We start from the raw sequence: 22,908 nt of genomic DNA, 5'->3' as shown, positions 1-22,908 counted from the left end.
GAGAGACCACTCGTGGGGATGCATTACCCAGCTTAGTCTGTCTACCAGGCTGCTGTCCTTTCCCACTAGGTATGTGGCTCCCAGGACCCTTCCGTGAAGGTGGTCCACTGCCACATCCCTATTGCTTCCTGCACAAGGGTAGTACGCTCCCCCCCCCCCCCCCCCCCCCGCTTGTTCACATAGTACACTGCAACCTGATTGTCCATTTAGAAGAGAATAATTTGGTTCTGTAGCCAATCTCTAAATGCTTTGAGAGTATTCCAAATGGCCCTCAGCTCAAGGAGGCTGATATGAAGATCTGTTTCCAGAGCAGACCATGTCCCTTGGGTGTGAAGCCCATTGACACAAGCTCCCCATCCCAGGTTGGATGCATCCGTTAACAACTTCTGAGACAGCGAAATTTGGAATGGTAGTCTCACAGTCAAATTCAACCGAACTGTCCACCAGAGAAGGGAGTGACCCAACTCTGTAGGGACATGGATGACATCTTTTAGGTTCTCAGCATCCTCCCTCCTCCATGGAAAAATGAAGACCGACAGACCTGTGCTCACGCGCCAGGCAGAAAGAAACCTGCGCACAGTGGGACACAGAAATTTCTTGAAACATCTATATGCTAGACAGTGTCTGCACCAGGCTCTGAATGACGTCACCCACATGTGAGAATACAACAGGGTCTATCTGTCCTCGGAGAAAGCCTGAATCATCCAGACTAGACAATCGTGGTTAGTTCAGAAAATAAGATCATATATAGGCATTTCTTTTTCTTTTGGTTTCTTTCCTCAAGATTTCCATTAACAGAAATGTTTTTTAATTATCAAAGCTTCAATATCCATATGAAAATAAAATCTCTTTCTAGTGAAATAAGGAGAATGAAAGGGTAGATCTTTTTTTTTTTTTTAACAGTAATCACAAAAAATAAATGGGTTAAGGGGTTCAAGTAGAGTTACACAAAAAAACCCATACATGCTACTATTTAATTTTGCAAAGTAAAACTACAGATACTTTAGTACAAAAGAAAAATGTACACAAATAATAGTCCAAATGGTGACATATCAGGGAAGAACTGTAGTGTACTAAATATACTATGTACATTACAAAAGTATAGAGGAAGTAAAGACGTGAAAACTGAAATGGCAATTACATTGACATACATTTAACTACAATCTGCATGAAATGTATTTAGTTTACGATGACGAGATCCTTATTATCAAAGCACTCACCCTCAACTTGTATTGCACCAACTACACAATTGGGCAAGTTCTAACATAACATACAGACACAAAATCAATGTCCAATTATAACATTTCACTCCTGTTAAAAATACTGCAGTTCATATCTGCACCAATGATTCATTTGTCAATGAGACCAATTAATGAGCTCAACCAGGATGACCAATAAAACATGTAAAAATACAGTAAATTTAAAAAGTTCTTGTCTCTTTCATACTTACCAAAATACAGACTATGCCAAACGGATTCAACACAAGATAAAGGTCAAAACAATGAGATTTTAATACTTATCTTCAGAAAATATTAATGGCAGAGAGCAGCACTGGAAAAACTGGACTTCAGTTTTGCTTTCAAAGCAAATGTTTTAAATTTCTTTTTGCATGGGACAAAAAATGTTAAATCAATGTTCTATAAATATGCCAACCCGGTAAGTTTGCCGCTGTCAAGGGAATCGAAAGTAAAGCACTATTTATATTTAAAGTCCGTGCAAAGTCAGTCATGAGGGGGTCATCTGACCCTAAGCCTTGACATCATCCATTCAAGCCCTTGGCATAACCTGTAAAAACAGAGAAATGACACTTTGTGATACTGAAGAAAATTGTAGCACCTAGATAATTAAAATACAATTAAAATCTAGAATACAAAACAAAAAATAAAAACAAAGCACTACAGACAGAATTAGATACAAACAATTCTGCTAATATCACTACCACCACATCAGTTTACATCTAGAAACTCATCAAATACTCTAGGCCAAATATGAACTCCAATTATCTAGAAACCAAGGCTATATGGGGGATCAGGGGAGCCATTATTTCCCACAAAACTCTTAGAACTTTAGAGAGAATTATTAGATAGCTGAGGTTAGTGAAGTATCTGTCTGCTGGGAAAGATTCTTTTTAACTTGTTACTGGGCTATAGATCCAATATCGGAAGCCTTTTCCACACAGGAGTTAGCAGAGCGCATTGTAAATCAGGTGGTATGCTGTGCGCGTGTTCCAGTCAGTCTTCCTAAGAAGACTGTCCAGACTATTTATAATATTTGACTAAGGTTTTTCTGTATAATTAAGAACAATACTGATTGCTGAGGGACATAACCTTGATTTAATTTGCCTTCATCTGAAACACAGTTGATTATTTATAAGCAATTTCAAAATACAGAATCAAGAAAGCAGTGGTTTGACTTTTATTTAAATTGGTATCTTAGTCATAGTACTCTGTAGCAAAGATAAAATAGATCAATAGAATTTGTCAGGGTAAAATTACCTCTACTTGATTTAACAATATCTATAGATAACTTGCACCTAATACAGTGGTGGAAATAAGTATTTGATCCCTTGCTGATTTTGTAAGTTTGCCCACTGACAAAGACATGAGCAGCCCATAATTGAAGGGTAGGTTATTGGTAACAGTGAGAGATAGCACATCACAAATTAAATCCGGAAAATCACATTGTGGAAAGTATATGAATTTATTTGCATTCTGCAGAGGGAAATAAGTATTTAATCCCTCTGGCAAACAAGACCTAATACTTGGTGGCAAAACCCTTGTTGGCAAGCACAGCGGTCAGACGTCTTCTGTAGTTGATGATGAGGTTTGCACACATGTCAGGAGGAATTTTGGTCCACTCCTCTTTGCAGATCATCTCTAAATCATTAAGAGTTCTGGGCTGTCGCTTGGCAACTCGCAGCTTCAGCTCCCTCCATAAGTTTTCAATGGGATTAAGGTCTGGTGACTGGCTAGGCCACTCCATGACCCTAATGTGCTTCTTCCTGAGCCACTCCTTTGTTGCCTTGGCTGTATGTTTTGGGTCATTGTCGTGCTGGAAGACCCAGCCACGACCCATTTTTAAGGCCCTGGCGGAGGGAAGGAGGTTGTCACTCAGAATTGTACGGTACATGGCCCCATCCATTCTCCCATTGATGCGGTGAAGTAGTCCTGTGCCCTTAGCAGAGAAACACCCCCAAAACATAACATTTCCACCTCCATGCTTGACAGTGGGGACGGTGTTCTTTGGGTCATAGGCAGCATTTCTCTTCCTCCAAACACGGCGAGTTGAGTTCATGCCAAAGAGCTCAATTTTTGTCTCATCTGACCACAGCACCTTCTCCCAATCACTCTCGGCATCATCCAGGTGTTCACTGGCAAACTTCAGACGGGCCGTCACATGTGCCTTCCGGAGCAGGGGGACCTTGCGGGCACTGCAGGATTGCAATCCGTTATGTCGTAATGTGTTACCAATGGTTTTCGTGGTGACAGTGGTCCCAGCTGCCTTGAGATCATTGACAAGTTCCCCCCTTGTAGTTGTAGGCTGATTTCTAACCTTCCTCATGATCAAGGATACCCCACGAGGTGAGATTTTGCGTGGAGCCCCAGATCTTTGTCGATTGACAGTCATTTTGTACTTCTTCCATTTTCTTACTATGGCACCAACAGTTGTCTCCTTCTCGCCCAGCGTCTTACTGATGGTTTTGTAGCCCATTCCAGCCTTGTGCAGGTGTATGATCTTGTCCCTGACATCCTTAGACAGCTCCTTGCTCTTGGCCATTTTGTAGAGGTTAGAGTCTGACTGATTCACTGAGTCTGTGGACAGGTGTCTTTCATACAGGTGACCATTGCCGACAGCTGTCTGTCATGCAGGTAACGAGTTGATTTGGAGCATCTACCTGGTCTGTAGGGGCCAGATCTCTTACTGGTTGGTGGGGGATCAAATACTTATTTCCCTCTGCAGAATGCAAATAAATTCATATACTTTCCACAATGTGATTTTCCGGATTTAATTTGTGATGTGCTATCTCTCACTGTTACCAATAACCTACCCTTCAATTATGGGCTGCTCATGTCTTTGTCAGTGGGCAAACTTACAAAATCAGCAAGGGATCAAATACTTATTTCCACCACTGTATATAATGAGCTTTATCCAGATTATTAGATGCATTTCACTAGAGCAGTAGCAGCTATTAAGTTGGGTCTGTACATCTGTATGTATGCATGGGTTTGTCTGTGCAACCTCTATGGCACAAAAACAGCAGAAAAACAGTCAGGCAGTCTTGAGTGGCAGAGCCAGCAACTACAAGGCAGGTGAGAGGAAGCCTGAGAGAAGTTGACAGCAGAGGCTGGGGGGAAGGGAATGGGAGAATGGAGCGGGAAATATGTCAGGAAGAGGCTGGAGGAATAAGCAGCCAGAGACCATCCAAAATGGAAAATTCATGTGTAAGAACACTATCTTCGCTCAAACACATGAATGTCTACAACTCATGCACCCCACACTCACACCAATGTAAACTGATCACACATGTGTGCACACCACCCACTCACAATGATTTCCACCAAGTTACTACTTTTGCGGTCTCAAACATATACAATCTCTCACACCCAGTGAAAAGTACCTATTTGCAATGCTCCTAGCATGCACTTTACAAAATGTAGCACCTAGAAATTGATAATTGGAAAAGAATAAGGTTTGGAGCACTATGTTTATTTTTACTACAAGGTTTGATATACTGCCCTTCCTAACAGCATCAGAGCTGTTTACTGAATCAGAATAACCAGAGTTTAAGAGAACAGAAGGGACAGACCGAGTTTTAATAATAAAAACAATACAAATTAACAGAATTTATAGACTATGTCAGAACTAGTAGTATACCTTAGAACTAATAAGATAAATCCTCAGAAAACAGTGATCACGGCTTAATGAAGTGGCAAACTCAGTAATTGGAGCGAGAATGGAGCAGGGGCAGAACTACTGGTAACAGAGACCTGTATAAAGAGCAGATTATAGAACACAAGCTGATATGAGGGGCCAAGAACAAATTTATCAAGGGAGTACCGTATTTTTCGGACTATAAGACGCACCTAGGTTTTAGAGGAGGGAAATAGGAAAAAAAAATTTTCCTTTTTCCCTCCTCTAAAACCTAGGTGCTCCGGTGCGTCTTGTCCGAGTTCGGGATCGCCCTCCCCCCGGCCCTGTCACCATTTCTCCCTACTCACGTCACGCGATCTTCCCTGGTGGTCTAGTGACGTCGGGGCAGGAAAGAGCCCCCTCTTTCCTGCCCAGCGCGCTGCTCTCCGTCCTCCTGTATGCTGCCTGACGGTCTCGGCGAGATTCAAAATGGCCGCCGAGAATTGAAGTCTCGGTGGCCATTTTGAATCTCGCCAAGACCGTCAGGCTGCATACAGGAGGACTGGGCAGGAAAGAGGGGGCTCTTTCCTGCCCCGACGTCACTAGACCACCAGGGAAGATCGCGTGGCGTGAGTAGGGAGAAGTGGTGACAGGGCCGGGGGAAGGGAGGGCGATCCCGAACTCGGGGGGGAGGGGGGGAGGGAGGGAAATCGCTACCTTCAGACTATAAGACGCACCCCCCATTTTCCTCCCAAATTTGGGGGGAAAAAAGTGCGTCTTATAGTCCGAAAAATACGGTAATCTTTTCCTTCACAGCTGATAAGGAAGGATAAGAAGGATTTCGAAAAAAAGATTGCGTTGGAAGCAAAAACACATAGTAAAAATTTTTAAAGATATATTAAAAGCAGGAAGCCAGCAAAAGAATCGGTTGGATTGCTAGATGACCGAGTAAAAGGGGCGATCAGGGAAGAAGAAGCCGTAGTGGAGAGATTGAATGAAGATTTGGATGGGATACCAGTGCCAGAAATGGTATTCGAAGCTGACGAGTCGGAGAAACTTAATAAATTCTCTGTAAACCTGGAGGATGTAATGGGGCAGTTCTACAAACTGAAGAGTAGCAAATCTCCTGGACCAGATGGTGTTCATCCCAGAGTACTGATAGAACTGAAAAATGAGTTTGCAGAGCTATTGTTAGTAATAATTTATCCTTAAAATCGAGCATGATACTGGAAAATTGGAGGGTGGCCAATGTAACGCCGATTTTTAAAAAAGATTCCAGAGGAGATCCAGGAAATTATAGACCGGTGAGTCTGACATCGGTGCCGGGTAAAATGGTAGAGACTATTATTAAGAACAAAATTACAGAGCATATTCAAAAGCATGGATTAATGAGACAAAGTCAACATGGATTTAGTGAAAGGAAATCTTGCCTCACCAATCTACTACATTTCTTTGAAGGGGTGAATAAACGTGGATAAATGTGAGCCGGTTGATATTGTGTATCTGGATTTTCAGAAGGTGTTTGGCAAAGTACTACTACTACTACTACTATTTAACATTTCTAGAGCGCTACAAAGTGTACGCAGCGCTGTACAAACACAGAAGAAAGACAGTCCCTGCTCAAAGAGCTTACAATCTAATAGACAAAAAGTAAAGCATTTAAATTTAAAATATTTAAGCAGTCAAGCACAAAAGAACAGTCACAGAAGGACTGAAGATGTTGAAGGGTGGTCAGTGTGATTAGGTGTAACTCTGGTTGGAGTAGTGGGAGAAGGTGATAGAAGAATAGAAATGGGTGAGGTAAAGTAATGAGTGGGTTGATAGGGAGGTTATATAAGACATGTCACTCTAGGGGTGGGTGGGTAGAGGGGTAGGGTGGGCGGGATTAAGTCTAAAGCAGGAGAAGGTATTCTCTGCAGCCTATCTGTAAGATGGAAAATGCTCTCTGAAGCTGCTGCTATAAGTTGTTAGTTTTCTCTCCCTGAAAGAGATCCAAGCCACACCCACGAAGTTCAAACTGTCAGTGGGGAGGGTGAGGGGAGGAAATGGCAGTGCTTGATGAAAAAGAGAGCTCAGTTTGATAGGAGATATACTATAGGATGTCATTCTGAGGCCAGGCTAAGTCTAAAGCAGGAGAAGGTATTCTCTGCAGCCTATCTGTAAGATGGAAAATGCTCTCTGAAGCTGCTGCTATAAGTTGTACCTCATGAAAGACTCCAGAGGAAATTGGAGAGTCATGGGATAGGAGGTAGTGTTCTATTGTGGATTAAAAACTGGTTAAAAGATAGAAAACAGAGGTAAGGTTAAATGGTCAGTATTCTCAATGGAGAAGGGTAGTTAGTGGGGTTCCCCAGGGGTCTGTGCTGGGACCACTGCTTTTTAACATATTTATAAATGACCTAGAGATGGGAGTAACCAGTGAGGTAATTAAATTTGCTGATGACACAAAGTTATTCAAAGTCGTTAAATCGCGGGAGGATTGTGAAAAATTACAAGAGGACCTTACGAGACTGGGTGTCTAAATGGCAGATGACGTTTAATGTGAGCAAGTGCAAAGTGATGCATGTGGAAAAGAGGAAACTGAATTATAGCTACGTCATGCAAGGTTCCATGTTAGGAGTCACAGACCAAGAAAGGGATCTAGGTGTTGTCGTTGATACGTTGAAACCTTCTGCTCAGTGTGCTGCTGCGGCTAAGAAAGCAAATAGAATGTTAGGTATTATTAGGAAAGGAATGGAAAACAAAAATGAGGATGTTATAATGCCTTTGTATCACTCCATGGTGCGACTGCACCTTGAATATTGTGTTCAATTCTGGTCGCTGCATCTCAAAAAAAGATATAGTGGAATTAGAAAAGGTGCAGAGAAGGGCAATGAAAATGATAAAGGGGATGGGACGACTTTCCTACGAGGAAAGCCTATAGCGGCTAGGGCTCTTCAGCTTGGAGAAAAGGCGGCTGAGGGGAAATATGATACAGGTCTATAAAATAATGAGTGGAGTTGAATGGGTAGATTTGAAGCGTCTGTTTACGCTTTCCAAAAATACTAGGACTAGGGAGCATGCGATGAAGCTACAATGTAGTAAATTTAAAACGAATCGGAGAAACGTTTTCTTCACTCAACATGTAATTAAACTCTGGAATCCGTTGCCAGAGAATGTGGTACAGGCTGTCAGCTTGGCGGCGTTTAAAAAGGTTTGGACGGCTTCCTAAAGGAAAAGTCCATAGACCATTATCAAATGGACTTGGGGAAAATCCACTATTTCTGAGATAAGCAGTATAAAATGTTTTGTACTTTTTTGGGATCTTGCCAGGTAATTGTGACCTGGATTGGCCACTGTTGGAAACAGGATGCTGGGCTTGATGGATCTTTGGTCTTTCCCAGTATGGCAATACTTATGTACTTATGTATCAAAGCACTTTCAGATGGCATAGGGATTGCCCATCACTATGTCAGTGATGATTAGTGCAGCAAATCTTTCCCCAAATGCACTTTGATGTCTTTAAGGAAAAAAAAGTTATTGGTTCAGAATAGTTAAGCTAAAAAGAAGATGCAATATCAAAAAAAATGTTCACACATTTGCATTTCCACAGTTACAATATTTATTTCTTGCTAGGTTTTCTTCATTCTGAGGTTAAGTGATAAGGGCAGTAATTAACAAAAGCTTACTCTACTATTTACTACTACTATTTAACATTTCTAGAGAGCTACAAAGTGTACGCAGCGCTGTACAAACACAGAAGAAAGACAGTCCCTGCTCAAAGAGCTTACAATCTAATAGACAAAAAGTAAAGCATTTAAATTAAAAATATTTAAGCAGTCAAGCACAAGAGAACAGTCACAGAAGGACTGAAGATGTTGAAGGGTGGTCAGTGTGATTAGGTGTAACTCTGGTTGGAGTAGTGGGAGAAGGTAATAGAAGAATAGAAATGGGTGATGTAAAAGTAATGACTCACTGGAGGTGTTAAATATTATGACTACAGGAAGGTGTGAGTGAAGTAATTCATGCAGATTTGCTCACCATTAATGATATGCAAAACCCTACCACACTCCTTAGAGATATCCTAGCTCCTTCCTTTAAACCTGCAATTCAGATCTTTGTAAGGACACATCCTTGCTCTTATTTCTTGATTGATAAAGCCCTCCTCATTGATCCCAATAGGCAGAACTGTCAAAAGCTTCTACATCTTTGTTAACTCTGAAAATTGGTGGTTGTACCTGTTATGATGGTTTTGGTCTTCTTTAATTTGTTGCAATCCCATTCTTTTTCTTTATTAAATTTATTTTTTCTTAACTTTGATCTGGATGGCCATTAAATCTTCTTCAGTTTCTGCTACAAGTGTGGTGTCTTCAGCATACTGGAGGTTGTTGACATTCCTTCTTCATATTTTGAATCCATGTTCATCATCTTGCAGTGCAACTTCTTTCATAATGTATTCAGCATACAAGTTAAAACAGATACAGTACTTATTTATTTCCACTTGATATATCGCCATATGGCCTGGACTAGGCTTCAATGCAGTTCACAAAGTTAAAATGGGAGAAGGGAAAGATGGAGAAAGAGGGGAAGACAAAGAGATTAATCAGCAGCTGAACCAAAGGACTGGGTGAAAAGGTGAGATTTGAGGAGCTTATTGATGGCGAACAGGGTGGGTTGGTTCCTAATTTATAGTGGGAGCTCGCTCCATAATTTAGTACCAAAGTAACAGAAGACAGTATCCCTGGGAAGAGGTCAGGTGGAGTTCTGACATTGGTGGCAGTGAAAGATAATTTTAATCAGCAGAGTGAAGGAAACAGAGGGGAGTGTAGGGAACAAGGAGCTTATTGAGGTAAGCAGGAGAAGACGGAATATGTAATTTATAAACCACAGTGCAGAGTTTGAACGTAATGCGTGCAGTAACAGGAAGCCAGTGGGTGACATGATCAAAGCGGTGTGCGTCGTGAAGCAGTTTGACAGCTGTAGATTGGATGAGCTGTAAATGCTTGAAAGAGCAGAGGGGGATGCCACCATACAGACAGTTGTAGTAGTCTAAGTGTGATATAACCAGAGCATGAATGAGTGGATGAAGAGAGATTGGGAGGAAAGGGCAACCTGAGCGGATACAATGGACAGAGAAAAAATAAGAGGCCCGGATGACCAAGTCTTTCACCATATTTGTTTAACTTGTATGCAAAATGCATCATGAGAAAAGCTGGACTACAAGACCAGCAGCAAGATGGATTGATTCAATCACATCAACAATAATAGGCCATTTGAAACAGTGAGATCATTCTCCACATAACCTAGCTTAGGAGTGAAGTTCACTCCTGTTACAGTCCCCTGAATTCTATACAGTGCAACTTAAGTTGCGCATGTAAATCCAAAACAGCAAAAAGAAAGCACTAAGAGCCTTCAAATTAGAGACACAAATGCTTTTAATCATATAGCTTGAGCAACAATCTTGTATTGATGACCCAACACAGGCCGAGTTTCGGCACACAGCACCTGCGTCAGGGGTCAAAGGATTTTTCTTGAGCAATTCTGGTCATAAAGATCTGATGCACAAAATGGAGATGCCTCCTTTTTAGTCTTGCGAATACAACAGCAATCTTTAATGTAAGATCTGAAGAAGTGAAAAAAGCTTATTCTTCTGTGATCAGTGGGGCCCACGCACACACTCACTAGAGAAACATGGCTCAACATAACATGTAATTACTTTTTTGCTTTTTACAGGTCACAAACTGAACCCCATTTTTTAAAACATATTACAAAGTAGACCCAATATAATGTGAATTCACTTAAAACATGGTTCAATATCTTGGACCTCAATGCCTATGCTATAAGGGGGTCTACCAAAACATTAAAACAAATTGGTAAAAATCTATTCAAGGAATAAACAACATTCTTACCCCTCCCCAGTAAGTGCACAACACGCCTGTATGTGCCATTGGTGATCTTTAACTGAAGTTAGCTTCAGATATTGAGAAATTTCTGTGACAGACATGCACTCTTTCACATCTTGCTTGTTTGCAAACACCAATAATCCTGCTTTTTTTAGATCCTACAAAATATAAAGAAATATTTTAAAGATGTTATGCATATACACCATCTTTTGTGGTAAATAACCTCACAAGACCTGATTACTTATACTAGTTAGCAAACAATCCTGATTATACATATATGTGCTCCATCAGAAATGCAATAATCACAAGGTACAACATACTGACGCTCTCTTCGGCATGATGCAAGTTGTATAGTGAACATCATGAGTAGAGAATGACACAGGGCCGGGAACCCGTGGTAACCGCGGGAGAGGGACAGAGCCCACAGGGATGGGGTTAAACTTTGTTCCCATGTCATTTTCTAAGCCTGTTAATGAACTAGACTGTCATTTATGTTTGAATGATGCAGACGACGATATTTTGATTTTGGGGGGAAACAAGCAAACATGCTGGCCACAACTAGCAAAATTTGCATGGGGGATCCTGTACATTCCTGCTACCAGCACATTTTCTAATAAGACATCTTCTATTGCAGGAAGAACTGTAGAAGACAGGAGAGCTAGACTGAGGGGCAGATGCACTAAAGCTAAATGAGCCTTTAATGACTCTCCAACGAGGAAAATTTGATCCGTTGCATGCATCAAAGGGCTTTTACCGAGGAAGCCAGCAGCTAACGAAAACGGAATGGAGATGAGCAATTAGTGTGAAAACCCCATTGAAACGACATGCACTAACCTTTTCCGATTGCCTTTACGCAGGAAAAAGGCAGGAAATCTAACGAGAGGTCTGGACCTCTCGTTAGGACAGCTCTGTGCCAGGAAAAAGTGTAAAGTTAAAAAACAAACAAACTTTGAGCCAATCCCAGCGCATTAGCAGAGCTAAAAGCGCTGTGATTGGTCCAAAGGACCTCAGAAAACTCATCAAATAAAAAAATAAAAAAAGGGTCGGGAGGGGGCAAGGGCGCTCGTCCGAGGCGTCCTGTATGGACGGCCTTGCCCCCCCCCCCCCCCCCGCTGCTCCCCACTTTCCGCCGCTCCCCCCACCCCGAAAAAGCAAAATTCGAGCAGCCCCTGCCCCCCTCCTTTCCTCACTACTCTCTCACCTCAGCTCCGCCTCCCGACATCCTCCGTCCTGTGCCCCGCCCCCTTTTGGGGTCGTCGCCGCCATTCCCCTCCTCCATCGGGCCCCCCTCCCTCTTACCGGGCCCGTGCAGCGCCTCTCTCCTCTGTCCGAAGGCGCTGCACGGGCAAGAAGAAAGCCTGATGCCTGCCTTCGCCCAGCTTCGATGGCGCGTCTTTCTCCTGCTGGGCCCGCCCCTGTCTGACGTCAGTAACCTACGTAGGTAACCGACGTCAGACAGGGGCGGGCCCAGCAGGAGAAAGACGCGCCATCGAAGCTGGGCGAAAGCAGGCATCAGGCTTTCTTCTTGCCCGTGCAGCGCCTTCGGACAGAGGAGAGAGGCGCTGCACGGGCCCGGTAAGAGGGAGGGGGGCCCGATGGAGGAGGGGAATGGCGGCGACGACCCCAAAAGGGGGCGGGGCACAGGACGGAGGATGTCGGGAGGCGGAGCTGAGGTGAGAGAGTAGTGAGGAAGGGAGGGGGCAGGAGCTGCTCGAATTTTGCTTTTTCGGGGTGGGGGGAGCGGCGGAAAGTGGGGAGCAGGGCTGCTTGAATTTTGCTTTTTCGGGGTGGGGGGAGCGGCGGAAAGTGGGAAGCAGCGGGGGGGGGGGGGGGGGGGGGGCAAGGCCGTCTGTACAGGACGCTCCTGATGAGCGCCCTTGCCCCCTCCCGACCCTTTTTTTTTCTTTTTGTTTTGATTTGGGAGCCATGTGCTTGTGATTTGACTGTGTTTTGACTGTTTGTGGCATGCGCAGAGCAGCTAACATAACGCTTGGCTGCTCTGCGCATGATTTGGGGGCCGATTAACGATGTGTATTGTGATTCTTTGATACATTGTACGTTTCTATACCGATCTGAGCATGTGTGACTTTTTTTTTTGGTGCATTCTTCGTTTTTTAAAAATCGTTAGGGCCTTTAACGATTTTGATTTTTTTACGTTTGCTTGATGCATCTACCCCTGAATCCTAAGATTGTTGATGACTTATTCATCCACAGATTAAAAACTCATAACAATGATTCATAGGGCATATTTTTCCCCCGCTAAGGGGACATTTTAACAGTGTGGATTAGGATTCCTTGGGGTAGTAGAAGTCAGGGTAGAGGGTGGTGGTGGGGGGTGTTTATTATAGCTGTTCATTATTGTTATTGTTTTCTATTTGTGATTTATAAACAGTTGCACAGCATATTGTTCCTTTTTATACTTTAATAAAAAGATTTAAATATAAAGTCTTAAGTGTTCCAGGCTTCTGCAGATAAGGACAGAGCCCATGGGGATGGGAACACACTTTGTCCCCATGTCACTCTCTAGTTAGCAGTAAATTTGAGAGACTGAGAAAATACTCCACGTACCCTGGCTTAGGAGTTAGGCTCATTCCTGTCATGATATGCAAAAAATTAACCCATGTGGAGAAACTGCCCCCCTACTCCCACTATGTAGGGCTATGTGTTTCTGTATTTCTGTACATGAATCTGCAACCAGTTGCTCATTCTGTTTCTCTAATATAGATTTCATATTGAACAGACATTAAATAAGGTTAAGTTAACATAAATTTCAAACATGTCCAGTAGCACCAATTCTCAAGGCTTCAACCTAACTGCTGTCAGCTAGGTTAACAATGCTTTAATCAGAGCCCACCTGTTCACTATTAGGATGTGCCTTGTTTTCAAAGCACACATTATAGACTGCTCTGACAAAGCAATGTTTATTTACTATAAAACTGACACATATCCCTGCCACCTGAACAGTTTATAGAAGAATATTTCACAAGATACACCCCCCCCCCCCCCCGATATATTTTAAATTTCTCCAAGCAAACCTGAACATTCAGTCCCTTTTCTCCATAACTATTTGGGTATTTGAATTTTAGATTTAAAATTATTTGACTTTCCAAAACATACTTCAAGGTTCAAGTTACATTTAGATACAGTAGGTTGTCTCCCCCCCACCCCACACACTTAAGAGGGCTTACCATCCAAGAGCCTCATCTACTAACAGGTGTTAATGTACATAAGTAATGCCACACTGGGAAAAGACCAAGGGTCCATCGAGCCCAGCATCCTGTCCACGACAGCGGCCAATCCAGGCCAAGAGCACCTGGCGAGCTTCCCAAACGTACAAACATTCTATACATGTTATTCCTGGAATTGTGGATTCTTCCCAAGTCCATTTAGTAGTGGTTTATGGACTTGTTCTTTAGGAAACCGTGTAACCCCTTTTTAAACTCTGCCAAGCTAACCACGTTCTCCGGCAACGAATTCCAGAGTTTAATTATGCGCTGGGTGAAGAAAGATTTTCTCCGATTTGTTTTAAATTTACTACACTGTAGTTTAATCGCATGCCCCCTAATCCTAGTATTTTTGGAAAGCGTGAACAGATGCTTCACATCCACCTGTTCCACTCCACTCATTATTTTATATACATCTATCATGTCTCCCCTCAGCCTTCTGTTCTCCAAGCTGAAAAGCACTAGCCTCCTTAGTCTTTCTTCATAGGGAAGTCGTCCCATCCCCACTATCATTTTAGTCGCCCTTCACTGCACCTTTTCCAATTCTACTATATCTTTCTTGAGATGCGGCGACAAGAATTGAACACAATACTCCAGGTGCGGTCGCACCATGGAGCAATACAATGGCATTATAACATCCTCACTCCTGTTTTCCATACCTTTCCTAATAATACCCAACATTCTATTCGCTTTCCTTGCCGCAGCAGCACACTGAGCAGAAGGTTTCAGTGTATTATCAACGACGACACCCAGATCCCTTTCTTGGTCCGTAACTCCTAACGTGGAACCTTGCATGACGTAGCTATAATTTGGGTTCTTTTTTCCCCACATGCATCACCTTGCACTTGCTCACATTAAACATCATCTGCCATTTAGCCGCCCAGTCTCCCAGTCTCGTAAGGTCCTTCTGTAATTTTTCACAATCCTGTCGCGAGTTAACGACTTTGAGTAACTTTAACATGTAAACACATGTAAAAAATTTACATTCATAGCAACTAGGATTCACTGAGAAAGGGGCTCAAAAGCGACTATTGTTGTGGATTCAACTTGGTGAGTGATTGGAGCAGTGCAGCGCTGGATGGACTGGAGACATTGGATTGATCTTCAGATAAGTGCTAGGGTCTGCCGCACCGAAGTTGTTTATCTGATATATAGTGGCAATCTAGTGATGGGAATGAACATTGTATGAAACTACACCACTGTTCATTATCTGCATTCTGTGTTCTGCATATATGCACATGCTTGTCAGTTGGACTTGTTGGTGAACACTCAAGCATAAGAAATTGTGGAGTTTTTTTAGGCCACATGATGGTATACCGGGCCCACGCCTTATAGCTGGAAAAGTACTGGCTGGCTGGGTGGTATTACTGAGGCCTTTTTTTGTCCACCATCTGGAGGCTAGGTGATGCCTGAAAGTCGCAGTCACATCGGGTGCATATATAATTGTAGTACACTCACAGCTTTTGGAGCTGTAATTTTTTATTTTTGTTTAAATTTTAACTGCCAGACCCTGGACCATTCTTCTAAGGTTTGGAGATCCTTTCTACTCCCTCCAGGGTATCCACTCTACTAGCTATTATCGTGTCATCCGCAAAAACGCACACCTTTCCTTCCAACCATTCAGCAATATCTCCCACAAATATATTAAACAGAAAAAGCCCCAGAACCGACCCCTGAGGAACTCCACTGCTCACCTTCCTTTCCTCCGAGCGGATTCCATTTACCACCACCCTCTGCCACCTGTCGGTCAACCAGTTTCTTTATCCAGTTCATCACTTTCGGTCCTAAGTTCAACCCTTTCAGCTTACTCACGAGTCTTCTGTGGGGGACCGTATCAAAGGCTTTGCTGAAGTCCAAGTAGATTACATCTAGCGCACGTCCTTTATCCACTTCTTTGGTCACCCAATCAAAGAAGTCAGTAAGATTAGTTTGGTAAAGCCATGTTGCCTCAGGTCCTGTAACCCATCGGCTTCTAGAAAGTTAACTATCCTTTCTTTCAGCAGCGACTCCATTATTTTTCCTACCACTGACGTGAGACTCACCGGTCAGTCTGTAGTTTCCCACTTCTTCTCTGTCTCCACTTTTGTGAAGAGGGACCACATCCGCTCGTCTCTAATCTCACGGAACCTTTCCCATCTCTAAAGATCTTTAAATAAATCTTTAAGAAGTCCCACCAGGACTTTCCTGAGCTCCCTCAGTAACCTGGGATGTATCCCATCCGGCCCCATAGCTTTGTCCACCTTCAAATTCTCAAGCTGGTTATAAACTCTTTCTTCCGTAAACGGCGCAGTATCCACTCCATTCCCAGACGTTCCTTCGGCAGCCGACCGCGGTCCTTCTCCAGGATTTTCCTCCGTGAACACCGAAGAGAAATAATTGTTTAGCACGTTCACTTTATCTTCATCACTCTCCACATAGCCATTCTCGTTATCTTTCAGTCTTGCAATTCCATTCCTATCTCTTCTCCTTTCTCCAATATATCTGAAAAAGGTTGTCACCTCTCTTTACATCTTTAGCCATCTTTTCTTCCACTCGCGCTTTCGCTAGTCGTATTTCCCTCTTTGCTTCTTTGAGTTTAATCCGATAATCTTTTCCGTGATCCTCTCATTGGGCTCGTTTGTATTTCTTGAACAAAGCCTCTTTTCCTCTTATTTTTTCAGCTACTTGTTTGGAGAACCATATAGGCTTCCTGCTTCTCTTGTTTTTGTTTACTTTCCTCACAAAAAGATCAATCGCCATATTTAGATTAGCCTTTAGCTTGGACCACTGTTTTTCCACATCTTCTGTGCCTTCCCACGCCAACAGCTCCTTCTTCAGGTATTCCCCCATTTTATTAAAATCAGTATGTCTGAAATCCAGTACTTTGAGTTTTGTGCATCCGCACTCCGCCCTTATATCAAACCATATGGTGTGATGATCACTACTACACAGTTGGGCACCCACCCGGATATTGGAAACACTACCCCCATTTGTGAGCACTAGATCCAGCATCAACCCTTCCCTCGTGGGCTCCGTCACCATTTGTCTGAGCAAGGCACTTTGAGAGGCATCTACAATCTCCCTACTTCTTTCCGATTCTGCAGACGGGACGTTCCAATCCACATCAGACAAATTGAAATCTCCCAAAAGTAGCACCTCCCCTTTCATACCAATCTTTTGAATATCTTCTATCAGATCCTTGTCTAACTTCTCCGTTTGTGCAGGAGGTCTATAGATAACCCCTGTGTGGATACAGGTTCCGTCTTCTCTTTCCAGGACGATCCATAAAGCTTTTTCCTTTCTCCAGGTTTCCCGCATTTCAGAAGCACTGATATAGTCTCTCACATACAGAGCCATTCCTCTACCTCTTCAGCCCTCTCTATCCTTCCTAAAAAGAATATAGCCCGTTACGGTCACATCCCATTCATGGGAATCATTGAACCACATCTCCGTAACAGCAACAATATCCAAGCTGTCTTCAAACATCAGGGCTTGCAAGTCTTGAACCTTTTCAGACTAGGGGGCATTTGTGCACATAGCTTTCCATGTGCTTAATGAGTTTAGGGGGTTTACTATATTTACATGACCTTTCCCTCTGCCATCATGTTTATTCTGGGGGTGACTTTCCGAAATCCGTTGTTTCCTTTTGTCACTCCCACCCTCTAGTTTAAATGTTTAGAAATATATTGTCTGAATTTCTCCCCAAGGATCCTTTTTCCCATCACAGAAAGATGTAGCCTTTCATTACATGAAGAGACTGTCCCTGCTCGACAGAGCTTACAATCTAATTAGGACAAACAGGACAAATAAGAGATAAGGGAATTAACTAAGGTGGGAATGATAAAATAAGGGTACTGAACAAGTGAGTAATTAGGAGTTAAAAGCAGCATCAAAAAGGTGGGCTTTAAGGCTAGATTTGAAGACGGCCAGATATGGAGCTTGATGTACTGGCTCAGGAAGTCTATTCCAGGCATATGGTGCAGCAAAAGGAACTGGAGTTTGCGGTGGAGAAGGGTGCAGCTAAGAGATTTACCCAGCAAACAGAGTTCCCGGGGAGGAGTCTAGGGAGAGATGAGAGTGGAGAGGTACTGAGGAGCTGCAGAGTGAATGCACTTATTAGTCAATAAGAGGAGTTTGAACTGTATGCAGAACAAAAGATCATTAAAACAAGGTAGTCAAAATCATGCAAATGAATGAATTTTCTGGCACTTTTTATATTTTTCACTTTTACCTTTTACACAGCCAAGGGAAAAAAAAGATATTAGTAATATATCTGGCGATGTTCTGTATACTTTGTGATAGCCAATCACCTGGCATTTATCAATGTCAATAAAGTACAATTCTAGGACTGGTCTTCACACAGAATATGAACCTGATCTCAGTGCACCACAGTAGGGGCCCTGTTTACTAAGACGTGTTAGCGTTTTTAGCGTATGTACAATTAGCGTGAGCTAACTGTATAGACACCAATAGGGATATTGTAGGCACGTACCCGGTTAACGCGCGTACATGTTTAACACTTGTTAAAGACACTAACGTGCCTACAACATGGTTAGTAAACAGGGCCCTAGGGCCTTTCAGACATAACAAAAAAGCAAAACCTACAAAGCATTTGAAAATGACAACAAAATTAAAAAACAAATTTTAATTTAAGAAAGGAGCAAACTTATCTGAACACAATACTAAATGGATCTTAAAAATAATCATAGCTACCATATCACAAGAGCAAGCAAATAACCAAAAACTACTCACCTCATGTGCTAACATTTTATAGAGCTCTTCTTTAGTTACAGAAATCCTCTCTCTGTCTGTGCTATCCACAACAATTATTACAAACTAGAAGAAAGGATTAGAACATAGCTATATCATACAAGGCAAACAACAAAATCCCTACAGCTACTCAGCTCTTTTGCAGAATCAATTCAGTTATTAGTTTCTCACAGTGGCATGAATGCAAATTAAAGACTGTAAATTAATAAGATAGCTTGGGTGGAATTTATGTCACTGGCCTCAATCCAATGAAACAGAGAGCCTCATCAGATGGTACAATGCCTTTATGTGTTCCCCTTTTTGAGGCCAATGTAATAAAGTGCACTAGACTGTGTGAACAGCTTAGCTTTTACACACTACCATGGTGCCCTACGTAAAACCAGTTTTGTGCATGACCTAACTGCACAAAGACTTGTGCCGACATCAATGCAAGGCTCATTTAAACCACATAGTAATAAAGATATTAGTTATTCAATGCAGAGAAGTGCACAGGGTTTTCAATGTAGGGGCTTTGATGTAAGATCTAAGGAGAAGTGAAAAGTTATCTCATTCTTCTGTGCTCAGCTTTAATGAGGATTTCATGCCCATTTCTTCTCTTTACTGCAAGCATATAAGACCTTCAACTTTCTTCCATCTTCAGAAACAGATGGGTAAAAAAGACAGGGATGAGGAGCTGGGGGTGAGGAGGAGTGCTGGAACATGGAGTAAAGTACTCCACTGTTGACAAATGCAACATACTATTAATGCACAGATTATTAACATTTAGCAAGGAATAGCAACCCAGCACATGCAGCTCAATTCACTAAAACACTTTATTGTGGACACATGATATACCACAAGGCCTACGCATAGGCAACTAGGCAGTTTACAACAGAAAAATACAGTGGATTCCGGTTAATTGGGGACACATCAGGACTATAGTATATTGCCCCAATTAAGCACCAGCCATGAAAAAATGATGTTGACATGTAAAAAATGAGAGCGTCAGTACAAGTGACAGACAGAAATCAAAACACTTATTGTCCAAACAAAAGCAGAAGGGAAAGGGAAAGGGACATGGGACTTGATATACCGCCTTTCTGAGGTTTTTGCAAGTACATTCAAAGCGGTTTACATATATTCAGGTACTTATTTTGTACCAGGGACAATGGAGGGTTAAGTGACTTGCCCAGAGTCACAAGGAGCTGCAGTGGGAATCGAACTCAGTTCCCCAGGATCAAAGTCCACTGAACTAACTACTAGGCTACTAAGAAAAAAAAATACAGTACACTTTAATTTCAAATTTTACATTTGTTCTTCTGGCATCCTGGTTTGTCACTTGTTCACACTCAATTGTATTATACTCTTTAGTTTCCTGATTTTCTGAAGTCTGTTTGGCTGAAATTTGTTCAATTATTTCATCCTCACACCCCTCGTTTTCATCATAGCACTGAAGATTGTCATCAATGGATGAAAGCTGTTCATAGTTTTCTACTCTTTATTCACTTGTTTATCAGTTTCTCTTGTTGTTCTACATGTGCTATTGTGGATTTTGGCACGCCCATAATCTCTTGTCAGTTGGCGCTGACTGGTGTTTGGCAGTTATATTTTCAATTCTTCTAGCAAAGCGATTTTGTCTGTGAATGTTCAATCTTTCCTTGGCATTTTTTCAGAACACGCCACAGATAGTACATGACACACCCTGCAGCAGCATGTGTACGCTAACGCGGCAGCCCATATAAACTTCAGGGGTTAGTAACATATCGATGATGTTTTACATATATTACTGCCCCAAATAAACGATGCATTGTCCCAAATTATCAACACCATTGCACCTTTACAACTGCACTTTGTTTCCGTTCTCCAAATATGTGGCCGCCTCAATTAAGCGGTGTCCCAATTAACCAAAATCCACTGTAGTTAAAAAATAATAAACAAGGCCTACACAGAGGCTACTACGTTAATTACATTAAAAACAAGACTATTTTCTTAAAAGCAGAGCAGAGAGAGAGGAAAACAGGTAAAAGCAGAAACAGTGGAGTAAATAAAAACAGGAGAAGACTGATAGCCTGGAGAAAAGATTAGGTAGAAGGTGAATAGTAAGTAGAGAATAAGTGGGTTTAAAGGGCTTGCTTAAAAGATTGTAGGGACGGTTTGCTCCTTATGAACAGTGGCAAGTTGTTCCAAAGCTTTGGACCAAGGTAACAGAAGACAGAGTCATGGCTAGAGGAAAGAAAGTTGCGTGGGAGAGGGTAGAACCAGGAGATTATTATCCGTAGAGCGGAGGCAACAAGGAGGTGAATAGGGGATAAAAAGATTGTTGAGATAAGCAGGAGAGGAAGGAGATCTTGATTTATAAACCAGAAGTAGAAACTTGTATGTGATACAAGCTGAAACAGGTAACCAATATTCAGAGAGGAGAAGGGGGGGGGGGTGATGTGGTCAATTGTATTATATCTCTATATTATAACATTGTATTATATCTCTGGTATTTGAATTCCAGTGCTGTTAAACATGTACAGTTTTTATACTGCTTCACGGTAGTTCTATTATTAGGTTTCAATTTACTATTTTCAAGTTTACCTCATTTATTGTATCTATGTTTATTCTTTGTTATTACTATTGTTATACTGTTAAAATTGTACGTTTTATGTTAAACTGTACCTGCTGTACACCAAATTGGGTGAATCTCTTCATAAAGGCGGTTAATAAATCCCAATAAATAAAAACAGGCGAGAACAGTGAAGAAGTTTGACTGCTGTGGACTGAACTAGTTGGAGACGCTTAAGAGAGGTGAGAGGAATACAGAGAGAATTACAGTAGTCTAGATGAGACATAACAAGGGCTAAGACAAGGGGATAGAAATGAGAGGCAGATAGAAAGGGACGGGGATGAGAAGCAGATAGAAAAGGGTATACTGAGCAGACATGATGGAGAGCAAAGGAGGAGAAACAGAGAATGGTGAAATTAGGCCTTACCTGCTAATTTTCTTTCCTCTAGACCCTCCAGACCGGTCAAGACGCTTGGGTTATGCTCGCCTACCAGCAGAGGGAGACTGAGAACACTAAACTTGAAACTATGTACTTATAACCTGTGCCTAGCCATCTATAGCCAGTATACGCTTAGCAAAGCAGAGAATAAAACACAACTCTGAAACTAGAAACCCCTGTACCTGGAAAACCAAAGGACAAGTAACAACAGTGTGCTGAAAACAGACGAAACGTCAAAGCGTCCCGCTCTGTAATGTCTTAGAGTCAAAGAATTCTCTCCGACCCCACAAAACCTTAAAGGAATAGTCCTAGCAGAACACGGCTCAAAATACTGCTATTCATAGACACGGCTCAAACTACTGCTATGCATAGACATGGCTGAGGAATACTTCTGATAAAAGAACGGGCGGGCTCTTGACCGGTCTGGAGGGTCTAGAGGAAAGAAAATTAGAAAGTAAGGCCTAATTTCACCTTCCTCATCAACCCTCCAGACCGGTCAAGACGCTTGGGACGTACCAAAGCAGTACCCCAGCTAAGGGCGGGACCCTCGAAAAGCAGAAGACAACACAGCTGCTCCAAACCGTGCATCTTCTTTCACCTGAACATCAAGTCTGTAATGCTTCACAAAGGAATGGACGGAGGACCACGCTGCTGCCCTACAAATATCCTGCAGCGGAATAAAACTAGTTTCCACACAAGAAGCTGCTACTCCACGAGTAGAATGTGCCTTAAGTAAAGAGGGCACTGCCCGACGCTTCAACAAATAAGCCGAAGCAATAGTCTCCTTCAACCATCTAGCCAGAGTAGCCTTGGAGGCAGCTTCACCTTTCTTGGGACCTCCAAACAAAACAAACAACCTGTCCGAGGATCGAAACTCTTGGGTTCTGCTCAAATATGACCGCAAGACGCACCGCACATCCAGCTTAGCCAAACGACGCTGCAAGGGATCCCCAGCACGATCACCCAACACTGGCAACAAAATCACCTGATTGACATGAAAAGAAGACACCACCTTAGGAACAAAGGAAGGAACCGTGCGTAAAGTCACTTTCTCTTTGGCAAAAGACAGAAAAGGCTCTCTGCAAGATAAAGCCTGAAGCTCCGAAATCCTATGCGCCGAAGAAATAGCCACCAAAAAGACTGTCTTCAAAGTAAGATCCTTACATGTAATGGAAGGCAAGGGTTCAAACGGAGGCCCCACCAGAGCCTCCAAGACCAAATTTAAATCCCAAG

General features: G+C 42.4%; 1 protein-coding gene across 1 annotated transcript in view; it reads right to left on the bottom strand.

Moving 5' to 3' along the window:
• Window positions 1-884: 884 nt before the first annotated feature.
• The window catches only part of ARL5A (ADP ribosylation factor like GTPase 5A), a 45,557-nt gene continuing 23,533 nt past the window's right edge, over window positions 885-22,908 (bottom strand). The window contains exons 4-6 of the mRNA XM_030210266.1: window positions 18,689-18,772; window positions 10,740-10,891; window positions 885-1,785 (exon numbers count right to left, since the gene is read on the bottom strand). Coding sequence (XP_030066126.1) covers window positions 1,737-1,785; window positions 10,740-10,891; window positions 18,689-18,772 — 285 coding nt within the window. The 3' untranslated portion in view covers window positions 885-1,736. The remainder of the gene's footprint in view (window positions 1,786-10,739; window positions 10,892-18,688; window positions 18,773-22,908) is intronic.

The sequence above is a fragment of the Microcaecilia unicolor genome, chromosome 7 (genome assembly GCF_901765095.1).
Source record: "Microcaecilia unicolor chromosome 7, aMicUni1.1, whole genome shotgun sequence".
Classification (NCBI taxonomy): Eukaryota; Metazoa; Chordata; class Amphibia; order Gymnophiona; family Siphonopidae; genus Microcaecilia; species Microcaecilia unicolor.
Note: the sequence above shows the minus strand (reverse complement) of the source record. Positions and strands in the feature narration are given on the sequence as shown.